General features: G+C 39.1%; 1 protein-coding gene across 9 annotated transcripts in view; it reads left to right on the forward strand.

Annotated features, from left to right (window-relative positions):
* Positions 1 to 15,209, forward strand: part of ubtf (upstream binding transcription factor) — a 48,855-nt gene extending 33,646 nt beyond the window's left edge. For 7 of the 9 annotated variants that reach the window (XM_016994548.2, XM_008113277.3, XM_016994547.2 and 4 more), the window contains 10 exons: positions 935 to 1,048; positions 1,677 to 1,832; positions 4,761 to 4,916; positions 5,342 to 5,452; positions 6,254 to 6,342; positions 7,711 to 7,900; positions 8,461 to 8,508; positions 9,558 to 9,626; positions 10,475 to 10,621; positions 11,630 to 15,209. In XM_016994548.2, the coding sequence (XP_016850037.2) occupies positions 935 to 1,048; positions 1,677 to 1,832; positions 4,761 to 4,916; positions 5,342 to 5,452; positions 6,254 to 6,342; positions 7,711 to 7,900; positions 8,461 to 8,508; positions 9,558 to 9,626; positions 10,475 to 10,621; positions 11,630 to 11,746 (1,197 nt within the window). In that variant the 3' untranslated portion in view covers positions 11,747 to 15,209. The remainder of the gene's footprint in view (positions 1 to 934; positions 1,049 to 1,676; positions 1,833 to 4,760; positions 4,917 to 5,341; positions 5,453 to 6,253; positions 6,343 to 7,710; positions 7,901 to 8,460; positions 8,509 to 9,557; positions 9,627 to 10,474; positions 10,622 to 11,629) is intronic. The other 2 variants (XM_062983772.1, XM_062983774.1) reach the window with 1 other exon arrangement.
* The last annotated feature ends 439 nt before the right edge of the window (positions 15,210 to 15,648 follow it).

Raw genomic sequence — 15,648 nt, forward strand, 5'->3', positions numbered from 1 at the left:
AAGCCATAACCCTATGGTTTGTGAACTGTTAAAGAGGTAGCTTAATGCTGCTTGCCTGCTCCCAAAAGCCAAAGACATGGATAAGCCTTCTCAGCTGGACTTTTTCCTGATTTCTTAGCCGATCCACTGCCTTCTAATGTATGTGACTGGTTCATACAAGGGTTCAAAGGAAATTATTAACTTTAAATATCGAGTATGCTGTTGAATACTTAAATATACTAGGACCTAAACCAGTTCTTCCCAGAGTGAGTAATATTGCTCCCTGGGAGTCTCTGGAACAATCTAGGAGACAGTAGTAGTCAAGTCTGCCGATAGGTCTTAGCTAACAAGTGTTGGCAAATGAGCAAGTTGGGCATTGTCAAGAAGTCTGGCATGCATCAGCAGGAGTATGTACATGTAATGACTTGTTTACAATACGATACTATAAATAGATGATAATATACTAAATGTAATTTAGGTTTAGGCAGTCAATAATACTGCAAGTCCAATAAGTATTTTAAAAATTTAATTCATGGTGCCGACAAAAAAGCTAAACATTAGTAAACTGATACCAGCATGCCAGGTTCATTTATTTTATATGTTATTTGCAATTTTTATTTTATTATTAACCTATACTATCTTTTAAGTTTTCTTATGTAATCTGAATATTATTATGGTAGATTTTAATATAGGTCAAAATATATATACATAAAACCATGCAACTTTATCACTACATTTTTTTATTCATTCACTTAAAGAAGGGAGATTTCCAGGAGGGCACTCACTTAATTTTTTTCTGAAAAGCGGGTTTGTCGTGAGGGGTAGGCAGATAAATGAGTTTGGAGACCTCTGATCTAAACAAACAAAACAAAAAAAGTCCAGAGGTTTAGGAAGTCATGGTCTATTTTTGTTTGTTTTTTTCTTTTAATATTTTTTAATTCCCTCCAAAATGTAGAGCTTACCTGAAGAGGAACAACAGAGGGTTCTGGGAGAGGAAAAGATGCTGGGAGTGAACAAGAAAGCTGCCACCAGTCCTGCCTCTAAGAAGCCCTCACCAGATGCCAGCAAGGTGAGTGAGATACAATCCTCCATGGGCGAGGGCATCCAGGAACATTGGTTTTGGGAATGTGTGCAATTTTTGCCTTTAACCAGACTCTTGCTTCTAAACCAGCCTCAAGACTTCATTCAGAGTGGCTGCTAGGTTTGCTTTGGACATTTCAGTTAAAGTGATTTAATCATCTACCTTATAAAGCAAGTAATGAACTAATCACGTAAAATAAAATTATGTGTCCCCCCAATATAGGGATTTTAAAGGAAGTGTGACATCAATGACAGTTTAATAATAAGTTACCAGTCTCATTGTGATACATAAATACTCATCCTTTGCTTTTTTGATTTTTCATTCTCTTTTCATTACAATTATGCATCAGAACCAAAATATTTTCACAGGGAAACGTGCTTTTAATTTGCAACAGCACCAATTACAATTTTATCTTCATGGAAAAAATACTTTTCCCGTTGACTTATCAACTGAAATGGTAGTTGATTAATCTACTGGGTGAAATAAGAATAAATTTCCCCATTTTCCCCCCTCTTATCATCGTCATCATTCTTTTCCATATCACTTAAAAGCAAAAAGATAGAAAGATACAAACTCAGAGTTGCACAACCACGAGTCCCTTTGTGCTCTTTAACAGGGAGGTTCTGAGAAACCCAAACGGCCCGTTTCTGCTATGTTTATCTTCTCGGAGGAGAAACGCAAGCAGCTGCAGGAAGAGCGACCCGAACTGTCGGAGAATGAACTGACCCGGCTGCTGGCACGGATGTGGAATGACCTTTCAGAGAAAAAAAAGGTTGTTTAATCAATAATACATATTCTCCTTACCATATTTTTGTGTGGGAGGTGTGTGGGAAGATATACTCCTGGATATCTCAAAGTCAGCTGGATATTTTTTTTTCCTGTTGACTTACCAGGATCTTGACCCTCTCCCTCACCTTTTTTTCCAAAAGAAAAATAAAATGAAAAGCAAATCTTGCTAAAAATCTACATATAAGGTTCTGGAACATTTCAACACCGTTGGTTCTTTCTAGAAAGTACCAAGCCATTCTGTCACAGCCTGGGCGCTCCTGCCATTCCATCTTGCGTTACCTTTTTTCGCTGTCCCCACAGCTTGAGGTGAGGTGGGGGGCAGCCATCCTGCAGCAATGCCCTCGACCTGGTGTGAAATTGAGTCACACCAGAGCTTGTGTTGTGTATTCTTATGAACTAGCCACCCCCCAGTGCATCTGTAAATATTGTATGGAGCCAAAGGAGAAAAGTCTTGAGGCTTGGTTTTAGAAGCCTGATGATGGAATTGTGGTATGGCTTTTGGGAAACCATGATTCAGGTGATTGATCAATGGTTAGACAAAGGAGTTCCATTTGAGTGGAGGATGATAGGGTTTGGGCATATGTGTCAAAGACTCTCAGTGGGCTAAAACAGAAAGATACTAATCAGTATTTGCTATGGTGGAGATGTCATGGCATGCCAATGATTTTAGCAGGCACTCAACAATCCAAGAAAACAATGGGAATGTTCCCTTTTTCTAGAGCAGACCTGCACAACTTATCAATAGTAAGAGACTTACATTCTTTGGCATCTTTCCTGCATCCTTGAGTGCAGGGCTTCATCTGCACTCTCCATGGCCCCTAGGGAGGTCATTTGCAAGCCTTGCTCCCTGTCATCTCTCAGTGTACTCGTTCCCTGGCACTGTAGAGCGGGCCCACACTGACCCCACGTGTCACCCAAGGGAGCCCAAGGTGCCAGGTATAAAAGGCGCAACTAACCAGCTAGCCAGCCTGACTCCGCATCAGAGCAAAATAATGGAGGGCAGCCAGAAAGGAGCCTCAGTTACAGGTACAAGATGAGGAAAAGGTAGGGAGCTCCAGGCACCAGGATCTGTTTCCTACTTTTGGTCTCATCCTGAGGGGAAAGAGCTGACATCTAGACCGCAGCTTCCTCAGGTGCCGGTGGCTGCGTTGTTGTCACCCAGGATGTGCTCTGCCTGGTCGCTGTCACGAGCTGACTAAAATCCTTTGGGTATGGGAACATGTGACCCATGGACTGTATGTTGTGCATGTCTGCTTTAGAGGGTGGGTACTGCAGCCCAGGAAAGAATCTTCATCAGATCAGGGACTGAATTCCAATTTAAAAAGAATCTTGGCATCTCCAACTGCTAGCAGATGGCAGGACTAAATGGCATGGCTAGACCAAAGTGAAGAGTAGTGTCAGGTGTAATTCTTCCCAATTTCACAATGTTCCCTTCAAACTTGGAAAACACAATTTTAGGTGTGTCTATTCCAGGAGTGAATGGCACAGTTTTTGGGGGCCAAAATACCCTCTCATCACTGTTTCTATATGGATTGGCCCTTTGCTTGTTGTCACTATATTCCTAGCTTTTGGTTTTAAAGAAAGAGAGATAATTTAATTACACAAATATGTTCACTGATGAATGTTTAGAAAGGTTTTTGTTTTATTAAGATCAGTGTTCAAATAATTAATGTGGGGGTTTAAATGAATACATTAGATAATACAATGCATCATCGTTTATAGGTCTTTATAAACAGGTATGTTAATAGAAAATAGATTTCAAGATTGAATTACCAGTTTCCTTCCATTTGACTGCAGCTTTAAATGTTGGGTTTTTGAACAAATTGTTGAAAATAGCCAAGTATTTGTATTTCTATATGGAGTTAGGAAATGTTTTTAACAGTTTTTAATTGTTTTGATATTTGTTTTGATAATTGTAACATTTGATTCTATTTTAATATTTATATTTTGTAGGCTTTTAAATTGTATAGGTTTTAGGGCTGTGAGCTGCTTTGTATCTTTATCAAGGCTGTTTTTGTTGTATTATTATTGTTGTTGTTGTTGTTGTTTGATACACAACAAGATTAGTTCACAGCAAACAAGATCACTATGCTGGCTGTTATGTTGGATCACATGTCTGACCCTTATTATTATTATTATTATTATTATTATTATTATTATTATTATTATTATTATTATTATTATTTCACTTCATCGACATTCACATGGCAGATAATGGCAACTTGAAAATGATTAATAAAGGAATTATAGAAAAATTGCTTTATGAAACAAAACACATTAAAGCATCACTAATAATGCTGAACAGTTTCTTAATAAAATGTTTCAGTTGCATAAATTTTGAAGTGCTTACTTTAAAAAAATAGTTCAGACTTCAAATACGCATTAAAAGAACTTGTTATTTATTCATCTTGCAGCATTTTCCTTCAAAATCTATGATATTGCATGAGGGGCAAACTAGGTACATCTTCAGAATATACCAGTTATGTCCTGTTTACTGTCAGGGGTTGAGGTAGGTTGGAAAGAGAATATTGATTGCCACTCCTGAAAAGCAGACATTGGATCTACTTACAGGAAACTATTCACTCCAGCATGTCTGTTATCTATCATATAGGACTTTGAGGAATCTTGTGTTACTTGAAGAAGCTGACTAAATTTGTTAGACCTCACTGGGTTATCCTGTGTGAAGTAAGTGTAACCCAAGCTGTATTTGTATTTCAAGAAAGATGGATAGTATTCTTGTAAGCTATCATCATCCACCACTTCTGATTTTCTGATTGAGGAACTCTGATAAACTTCTATCGAAACCACAGGTTTTCTGGAACAGAGATCTATGGCTTAACTGCATTGGTTTCCCTTCACGCCTTGCTAATGTGTCCTTTTTGATGTTGATCTTTGCTGTCTTCTTACCTAGGCCAAGTACAAAGCTCGTGAGACTGCCATGAAAACTCAGACAGAGAAGAAGCATGGTTCTGACAAAGAAGATCGAGGCAAGCTTCCAGAGACACCAAAGACAGCTGAAGAGATTTGGCAGCAAAGTATTATTGGCGATTATCTTGCTCGCTTCAAGGTAAAATGGGACAGTGGAAAAAAATCAGGCATGGCTTAGGGCAGGATGTCAAACTCATTTTCATCGCGGGCCACATCAGCCTTGTGGTTACCATCAAAGGGACGTTAAACTCCTGGACAGAGAATCTGTGGATACAGGGGATCAACTATATATTTTTTTAAATAGTGGTTGTATCACAACTCCCATCAGTTCTAGTCATAATGGCTAATGAGGAGTATAGGAGTTGTAGCCCAGTATCTGGAGGGTCACATAAAATGGCATGGAGGGCCAGATTCAGCCTGTAGTCCTTGAGTTGGACACATGTGTTTTAAATGATAGTGTACATGAAAACAGAGCCTAGTCACAATGAAACCAGTATGTGCTAGTGTGAATTCCACAGTTCTTGGAGTCTGTCAACTGTATTAACATTCGTCCTTTTGTTTCAGAATGACCGGGGGAAAGCACTAAAAGCCATGGAAGCCACATGGAACAACATGGAGAAAAAAGAGAAGCTAATGTGGATCAAGAAAGCTGCTGAAGATCAGAAACGATATGATGTTGGTGTTTCCTTTTTTTTCTTATGTAGAAGATGTATTTATTTTAGGATGATTTTGATGGATCAGGCATGTGCTATACTGTTTCTTTAGAAAGGCACACAAATACACCATAATACCAAGAGAATTTTTGCTTTCATTTAGAGCAGTAGGTTTCTACCTATAAGGAGATATAATGGTGGAGTTTGTTTCCAAAAGGTATCAAATAAAAATAAATCAATAAATAAAAAATGAGAAGCGCATTGTTGGCTAAAATTGGAATATTATGTACAGATCAAAACGATCAAAATGTACCAAATCACTTTGATACAGAGCTTGAAAAAATTGCATTTTATAGCAAAATAATTAATATCCTCAGCACATTTTTGTTTTGTTTTTTTATTCCTGAAAATTTTATCCAGATGGATTTTGATGCCTTTTGAAAACAAACTCCACAATTAAACTTACATAGGTAATAAGTAAGTAAGATTAGAAGTACTTAGCACAGAATCTGGATTGCCTGCATACTCAATTCTGGCTTATTTTTAAAGTATTGTTCATGTAGTCCTATGTTATAAACTTACAATAGTCATATGTGTATGTGCTCAAGCCTGTAGTCTAGCCGTTTTGGTATTTGCTTGTAAACAGATTTTTAATAGGTAAGGGAAACTAACGAATGTTTTTTTTCATCAGAGACACTGGGTATCTGAGCAGGATGGAGAATGGGATTGCTGTTTGTTTATAACTTTTTGTTTCTTTCCCATTGAGTTGAGTCGAGTTTCTCGATTCTTCATTTTCTTTCTTCCTCATCTTCTTTTCCATCAGCGAGAATTGATTGAGATGAGGGCACCACCACCTTCAACAAATGCCTCCAGGAAGATGAAGTTCCAGGGTGAGCCCAAGAAGCCCCCCATGTGAGTATTTTCAACACTTCTTTAATCCTTAGGAACCTAACACCATTCTAAAATTGGCACATACATGATCCCAACAGCAGAAAAACTTGTAAAAAGGACTTCATTTTCCCCAAGTTTTGTGGATTCACTTTTTTTTTCAAAGGGAAAATAGGCAGTTATCCAATTGCTTCATTGGGTCTATTTTAATTGGGGTTTGCAATCAGGTTTGGCCTGATATATTTTCAGTATTCTGTTCTGTTATTTCTCACTTGTGTTTGTGGGATGACAGACATGGCTAAGAGGGATGCATGAAGAAAAGGCATGCCATATTTATTGTAAGGACCTCTGAGAGTTGCAGTATTTCTCAGTACCTTGTCATCAAAAATTCCTTGCACATTAAGGATTCCTGTCAATGGAAGCAGTTTATGAATTTATGCTGTTTTCAACTAAGCCTGGCATTAATTGCCACAGTTATCACAGCCACTGAACATCAAATTAGTTTTTCTCTACAAATTTTGACCCATTTGTAAATAGAAAGTTAACCTTAAAAGTTGTCTTATTACTTGAACATCACATTGATTGCTAATATCCACTAATAGAGAAGCCGGAATTATTTGTGGGCTTTTAAAGACGCTTTGAGTCTTATTATGGAGAGAAAAGAGAAGTAAATAATAACAACAACAACAGCAATATGTTGCCAAAATCCAGGAGAGGGTTACCTATGGCCTTATGGCCTTGGGCAATTTTGTTTAAGTCTGCAGATAATTGGTTTGGATCCCCGGAAAGAGCAACCTTTTCCTCCAGCAGTCTATAGTTTAAGAAGGAAAAGAGTAGATCAGAAATGGATGCCAGAAAAAAGAGAAAGGGAGATTTGAATATCCCCTCAGTGATTGCTTTCTAAGGAATGCAGACTTAGAAGAAATAGTCTTCATCCTGATAAACTCCCTTGAACTTGCAAAGAGCATGCATTACCTGTACTCAGCAACAGCACTCCTTCAAAAAGAGAAAATAAATTTGGTTGTCTAGAAAGGGCTTCTTTAACTCACAGCCCTTTACAACTTGTGATCCCAGGTGTATAAAATAGGTATTTAAAAAATCAAACATTTACTGATAACATATCGGCATTTACAAGACTTTCCAAGTAGGCAGATTTTCCTTTTTGTGGAAGCATTTTCTGTAGCTAACTAATTTGTGTCAATGAGTGGTGTTCTGAAACCTTTTACTAGTGCCATGATTTTTGTGAAGCCATTATTGAGCTCAGGGGATCCCATGTGGGGTCGGGACCCACAGCTTAAGAAGCATTTTGAAAAGATATTTTTATTTTCTTCCACGTTTCCCATCTTCTCTCACATTTTTTTTCTCCCCTTGCTTGTGTCTCCTGCTCACTAGGAATGGGTATCAGAAGTTTTCTCAGGAGCTGCTTTCAAATGGTGAACTGAACCATCTTCCCCTGAAGGAGAGGATGGTGGAGATTGGTAGTCGTTGGCAGCGCATCTCACAGGGTCAAAAGGAACAGTACAAGAAGTTGGCTGAGGAACAGCAGAAACAGTACAAAGTGCAGCTGGAAATGTGGATGAAGGTGAGCTGCTCTTTCAGGCAAGGAAGGACAAGTTGTAGCAACTTCTTGTGACAGCCTTTTGTATGTTGTGGTGAAGTTGGGCGAGGAACCTGTAGACTGCAGCCCCTGTTTCTTATACCTGGGGCAGTTGGAAGAGACTAATATTTCCCACATGAAGTTTAACTGAGAGTTTTCCAAGTAGAGCTATATTGACATTTAACTGCAGCCGTATAGCCAAGAGTCTCCCTTTCAATTCAAATTATATCGGATAGCTTAATTTTGTCTAGTTTTTCCTTTTCTCCCTCAACCAAACCAAATTTCCATAACTTTTCAGTATTTTGGAGCTTTCTCTCTCAGTCTATAAAATGAGAATAACCAGCTATAAGGCAAAATGTAGGGAAGGACAGTAATGCAGGAAAAGAGTGCAGGATGAAGTGCCAACTGGGAATGATTTCTCAGTAATAATAAAAACTGGCTGGCCTAGAAAGAGAACAGCGAACTATCAGCCAATCTTTGCCCATTACAAATGCTGTGAACCAGGCTGCAAATGTTAATCTCCCCCCCTTGTGTTTTCTTTACAGAGTTTGTCACCACAAGAGAAAGCTGCATACAAAGAACATATCTCCAGTGTAAGTGTCTAGTGTGTATTGGGGGTGCAAAACAGGGCACATATATAAGAGTGGCAGCAGTATTTCTTTGAGCCTTAATCCAAAAAAACTAATCTGGAAAAGGGTGTACCTGAGTGAAGGGAAAATTGGATTTGCATACATGTTCTGAACCTCTAGTAGGAAGTTTTGTTCACTGGGGCTTGTGTTTTCAGAGATGCTGGAAACTGAATTGTAATATTAGCTCTTGATCAGAAAAAAGTAGAGATTAACACTTCAGGTTTTGACATTTCTGTTCTTACTCAAGACTTTGGCTTCTGAAAACATAAAATCATTCCATAGAAACTCGTAAACACATCTGTATTATTTCAGCAAAGGTCAGAAGTTTAGTGTTTTAGATTTGGGTAAGGTTTAGCTGTGCCGGGTCAACCAACTCCAGACATCATGCAAAATAATCATGGTTCAGTTTTCTTCACCATAGTTTATGTGATGCTCTGGATTGATTCTAATTCTCTGTTTTCTGTTTTGCTGATACAGAATAATGACAGAAGCATAGCAGAAGGTCTGGAGCAGGCATGGGCAAACTTTTGCCCTCCAGGTGTTTTGGACTTCAGCTTCTACAATTCCTAATAGGCAGTATGGGAGTTGAAGTTCAAAACACCTGGAGAGCTGAAGTTTGCCCATGCCTGGTCTGGAGGAACGTTCTTGGAAGGCTAGGCCAGATACATTTCATTTGCAGTAACAACAAAGCATTAAACTATGGTCCACACTTGTAATTTCTTCATAACTTGAAAGTAGTAGAAGAACTTCCTGGGGGCCTTTTCCAGGGCAAACAGTGTGCATCCTTGTGCATCCAAGACCTAAAATTTAAGAGAGAACATGGAAGCCCCAAATCCAATGCAGATTGTATGTACAGCCAGGTTGCCCTCCATAGAGACTAAGTGCCTGTATAAAGTTAGTGATGAAACTGAAGGATTGAGGGAATATTATGCATCTCTGAGATCCAAGATGATTACTTTTCATGTAGCTTTTCCATTGTTTACTACCGCCACCCCTCACTTATATTTCAACAGAAACGCAAAAACATGGGAAAGATGCGTGGCCCAAACCCTAAGATGAAACCTTCAATACAGTCTAAATCAGTAAGTGTCTAAACTTTGCTTTCACTAAGTGTTGTAACACTTCTAGTGGATGTCAATTGATTGGAACATTACAGACAGAAAATTTTGTTCAGGTTCACTATAAGTGGGTTGATGCAGCCATTTTAAACATATAACTTAGGGGCGGATGGCTAGTGTTGTCCTCCTAGTTTTGGGCTGTTTTTGCCATAACCACTCACTGGTGGATAGAGATATTGGGAGTTGTAAGCCAAAATCATCTGAAAGTCCGCAAATGTCCACCTTGATGTAATTAGACCCAAAAATTGAGCTCCCTTTTTTAAATGGTTGGTTGAGGCTTAGTAATCGTTCACCATAATTTATTAATTACTAGTCTAGGTACCCAGCAGTGCCTGGATTAGGTCTTTTGTAGTGCTACTTACAAGAAATGGTCATTGTTTGGTTTGGGGGTTTATGAATGGTCTGGTTAGAAATACAAGTGGCTCTCTGGATATAGGAAAGAAATAGGTCTTTAGATGTGGGTGGACTACAACTCCCAACATACTGGCTCAATTCCCTCCAAACCCCGCCAGTATTTAAAGTTGCTCATGGTGGGTATGTGTGCCAAGTTTGGTCTAGAGCTATCACCCGTGGCCATGATGCAGCTCTCTGGATGTTTGAGCCATCCTGGAAAATACATACATAGATACTGTTAGGCAGATAGATGCACACGTATTTGGCTTTTATTATATACATGGATTTCAAGAAAGATAGAAGAAAAGGCGAACCAGTTAATCTTCCAGGGGATTTGGAGTTGAAACGTTGAATTCCAGCCACAGGCAAGTTAGCGGTACTTTTATCCATGTCCATTAAATTCTCTTTGTGGCCTTCAGGAATCAGAGGATGAAGATGATGATGATGACGACGATGATGATGATGAAGAGGAAGATGACGACGATGATGAAAACGGTGACTCTTCTGAGGAGGGAGGGGATTCCTCTGATTCAAGCAGTGAAGAAGAGAGTGAAGATGGAGATGAGGTGAGGTTGTGGAGTATGATCTCCTTGTACATTATTGATTCTGCCACAGATTGAGCTCCCCCAAACGATCACTCCATCCAAATGGACCAGTAATCTCCATTCAGTTGCATAATCTTTTCAGCAAAACATCAGTACTGCGTTCTTAGTGACAGACTTGCCACTGTCTCCTGAAATAGTTCCAATATCTATAGCTTCACCTAGTTGGATCATCCTTGGGTAATATTTCCAAGAATTTCCCCAACTATATGTAGAAAAATAATCTTCTACCTCATTGTCTTAATCTAAGAAACCAGCAGTTCATCCCTTTTGTGCAAAACCAGTTGTAGAAACTTCATATTTTAGTGACGAGGGTTAGTTTCTCAGTCCTCAGGATGAGGCCATCCCTCAAGAAGTTGGCTAGAGCATCTGATTTTGGTGTTGATGTTCTCCTTTGACACATATGAGACAGTAATAGAGTGCCTCTGAGCATAGACCAATACATTTCCTTGCAACAGAGCATCTGTAGCCTTCCCCAATCCCATTTGAAACAAGGTGAATATCAACCAGGTTTCCAGATGAGGTGCCATCACATCCACATTGAGAATGAGCCCTATTGTCTCTTTTATGGTCAAGGAGGTGTTAGAACCAGCATTCTGCATACTTTGAACTAAATTCTTCAGCCAGATGCCATAATCTTGTACTAGTTCTACAAATTGAGGAAATGCCTTCCTTTGTGTAATTTTATTCTTCAGTGTTGATTCTTTTCAACAATTGTGGAGAGAGACTGGTGGATAGGATACTAGAAAGTTTAATTTATTCATCTTTGGTGTTTCACTAGAAAAGCTTAGTACATTTCCATTCATGACCTTTGAAGTCATTAGAGCTAGAAATCTTTGAATTATCATCAAATGCTGAAATGTTGGGGTAATTGCACCCACTCTCTTTATACTTCCTCATATTCACATAGCTCTTAATGTCATCCATCTCGTGTACTGCGCTGAATTTTATGTCCTTCCTGTTCTTTCCCAGAACGAAGAAGAGGATGATGAAGAAGATGAGGATGACGATGACGACGACAACGAATCCGATGGAAGCAGCAGTTCTTCCTCCTCCTCAGGAGACTCTTCAGATTCGGACTCCAATTGAATTGTCCCCTTCCTACAGCCGCCTTTCTTGCTCTACTCTTATTCGGTTTTATTTTTTCCGGATAACAATAACATCCACAGCTGGAGAGCTAGAATGGGGAGGAATGGGAAGGAAAGGGGAGAGTAAAGAAATCACTGTGGTTTTATTATTTTCCTTTCCTCACAGGCCTCACACTTGTATTTAACAACGTGGGCTTGTGTGCGATGGGGGCGGATAGAAAATACCTAACAACCAGCAGAGAGATTATTTTTTCTTTTCTTTTTTGAAGTGGTCATGATGGGGGCGGAGGGAGAGATTTATTCTATGCCCCTCTGTTTTTCTCCCCCGTCGTAAATCTCTCTGGGGTTTCCCCACTTTTTGTGAGGGGTGGGCAAGGGTCATGGCAAAATCCCAAACCCCGTTGATTTTCTTCCTGACATCGGCATCTCTTCCCCTTACCCCACCCCCCAATTCTAGCCACCAGCTCGGGACTTTGTACAAATTCCTTTTTTTAAAAAAAACAAACAACATGGCAATGTTTCCCTTTTCCCCCCTCCTTGCACCCCCAGCAAACAGCCCAGGAGAGATGGGTTTCCAGAGAGCACGAGCCACGGATGGTTCTGGACTTTGCCCGTGAGACCCACCTCTCCTTGAAGCGGACAATCTTGTATAGTCTTGATATTTCACACTTTGGCAAACAAAAAAAGAGAAACAAAATGGCAGCAGCTGCACTTAGCTATTTCTTAGGACGAACTGGATATCCAGCGTTTCCTGCTGAGGCAAATGGGGCAGGTGGGTGGGCATGTTTTATGTGAGTGTCTGGCAAAGGCGAGGGGAGAGAAGGAACAGAGAAATTTCTTTTTGTTTTTGCAAAGGGAAATGTCTGGTATGCTGTTGGAGGAGAAGAATTTAAGACTTCCAAGGTGACTGACTTTATTTTACAGGAGGTGGATTTTTTTTCCCTGTCATTTTTCTGACCAGCATTTGGGCAAAAGACCGTAGTAGCCAGACCCCTTTGGGTTGTTGTTGTTGTTAATATATCTTTTTTTTATAATGAAGTGACCAATAATTGTACCAAAATGGGGCATTTTGTTGACTTGTCTTTGGAAAACGGCGTTTGGTTACGGGGGATCATCTGTGTCATTAGCATTTTTCTTAAAAAACATTTTATAAACCAAGAAAGACAACCATCTTTTTTACAACAAATATCGTATCTTTGACACCCAAGCACTTCCTATGTCTCATTCTCATGCAGAGTCTAATAGGTCAAAGGTTTTGGTCAGCGGGATTAAGGTGTATATAAAAGACAACAATTTCTTTCCCCAGCATGCAATGGTTTTATTCAGACTGCAGAAATGTGTGATCAACAAGAGACAAATTCCAACATGAGGTGTATTTGCTACCCTCTTCCATTAAGAAAACAAAATCATTGCAGTATTTGCCCTGAAATTTAAGGATGAAGCTTTATGACTGCCATCAAAAACAGAAATCTCCTCTTTTTAGTCCAGTAGGAATAAAAGCCAAGTGAATTCTACCAATACTCCAGAGGTGGCAAATGCAATGAGCAGAGAAAGGAACTTATTGTGTAGTGACGTTGCCCATTATGGTTGGTTCAGACTAAACCCATTTAGTCAATTATTGAATGGCAAGTCAACACATAGGTACCTTCCATTTAATGAATTTGTTCTAGCAAGAATATTTAGGCATTTATATACTCAGGCATTAACAAAAAAGAAGAGGACAAACAGAGATACCTCTTTGTCATTTTTAGTTTGAAATGAGAAAAACAAGCTTGAGACAATAGCTTGGTGTTCATGATCGTGGCTTTAACATAGCTGTCCCCACTTCGGAACTTGTAGAAGTAAGTATACAATTACTACTATCGGTGGGCATGATTGCAAGGCACTAAAATGAAAAGGTACACAAAAGAGCCACGTTTTCCAACCAATAAAGCTCCCACCTATATGCTATGGAGCTTGTGGAACAATATGACTGTTTTGAGGACGAAGGAGGGATCTTTTAGGGAGAAAGTCAATTCCAGTTTCAAAAAGAGTCCTTCCAGTCCTAAAACAGCTCAGCCTCCTACCGCATCCAAAATAAAATTACTCTGCCCTTGCATTTCCTTGAGATTTGAGGAATTCTAGGTTCACATATGATAATAAGTCACTCTTAAGTGAAAACAGAAGCAATATTTCCATCTCCTGACCAGAGAAAGGGTGGTATAAATTATACATCTCAGTATTTGTGAATATAAGGCTAAACCGTGTCGGGACAAAGGTAGGACAAATGAAATTGGTTTGAACTTAAACTGTTACATTCTATTATTCTATTCACAGCTATTTTTATTTCTTCTCCCTATCTATCCCTTTACATTTCATTTTAATTTGTCCATGCAAAATGATTAGTTAATTCAGTGTCTTTAAGAATATATCCTTGATCAGTCTTTATTTCTGCATTCTTTGGAAAATGCACTGATAATAATAGCCTTTACATACTTTTAAGGCCATGGCAAGCAATTGATGAGTTGCAACTCAGATCTGGACTGAAAAAACAACATGCAATACCAATTGTATTCCTTTTCCTCCCTGTTACCCCTTTTCCCCTCCTTGAGGTTGTGGGAGATATAAATTGAATACAAAGTATGTACTTCATCTGTTTCCTTGGGGCTAATCTGGAAAGTCTGACATGATTGCCAAGAAAACAGATTTTTCTCTGCTTTACAAAAATCTCTTGTAGACTCAGGGAAAACTTTTCAATTTCTTTTTAAAAATGTATGCCTATCCCATCCTGGAAATTATGCCCCTCTTGTTTTGTTGACCTTGTTGAATATTACATATGTAGGATGTGGCCATTAAAAAGGGGTTCTGCAGTTATCAGAAGGACCTGTGAACAGGCCCAAGGTCTCTGGAAGAAAGGGGACTCGATACGTAGAGTTTTTCAAGTAGAAAAAGGGTGTTAGGGGATAGATAACACTGAAAGAAGTATACAGGTTAGAGGGAGAACCTACCTTAATGTATCTGATTAGAAATTGCCCCTCTTGTCAGCTTCATATGCATTTGTTAGCTATTCCTTCAAAGTGTTTTGTGATTTCCACACAAAGACAGTATTGGGGCATAAGCCAGCACCGTGAACAATTATTATTTAAATAAAAATTGCATTAGTTGTGAAGATTGGCCTGGAAGTGAATTCTCCAAAGACAGAGGAACATGAAAGCAGGCTGAGCAGGATTTCCTCTGACAGATTCATGACTCGCTGAATCAGGACACTTTATGATAAATTCTCTTTTTCTTAGGGTTTTTGTACATTTAGTGCAAGTCACGCTCCGCCCAGTCTTGGCATCCCCAAAAGGAGAAATGTAAACAGCCCTTTTCTGAGATTTTGCAAGATGACTTCAGGTCTTTGGCTTTTCCGAGAATATCCTGTAACCTCTTTTGTAAATTTGTAAGACCCTGGTGGGTGTTTATGGAATAAAGGATCTTTTGAGGATCAGTCCCTCCTTGAGAAAAAAACGATACAAGAAAGGCATGTGCAGACACCAACATATTTCAGTGAGCACATGCGTTCTTTACAGATGGAAAATTTTCTAGGGAAAACCATTTCTGCCCATAACTGCCCTAGGAAGATGTGTTTTTCTAGCATCTGATCTAGTTAACAGATTGGCCTTTCTTTAAAACCACACAGATTTTCAGAGTTCCTACAAATGTGAACTCCATTCTTTCTCATTTACCTTATTCTAAACTTTGCAGAGAGCAGAAACACATAATCGAAAATATTCTAGGGGTTGGGTGGATGGACTCAAGGAAGGTCTTTGGAACCTCTGCATATAAAGAGGGGCATTGTGTACTTTGTACTTATAAACTGTTTTTCAAGTGTTTTAAGAAAAAGACTTTTGCAACCTGCATATGTTATGCAAATATGAATGG

The sequence above is a fragment of the Anolis carolinensis genome, chromosome 6, assembly GCF_035594765.1.
Source record: "Anolis carolinensis isolate JA03-04 chromosome 6, rAnoCar3.1.pri, whole genome shotgun sequence".
Taxonomy (NCBI): Eukaryota; Metazoa; Chordata; class Lepidosauria; order Squamata; family Dactyloidae; genus Anolis; species Anolis carolinensis.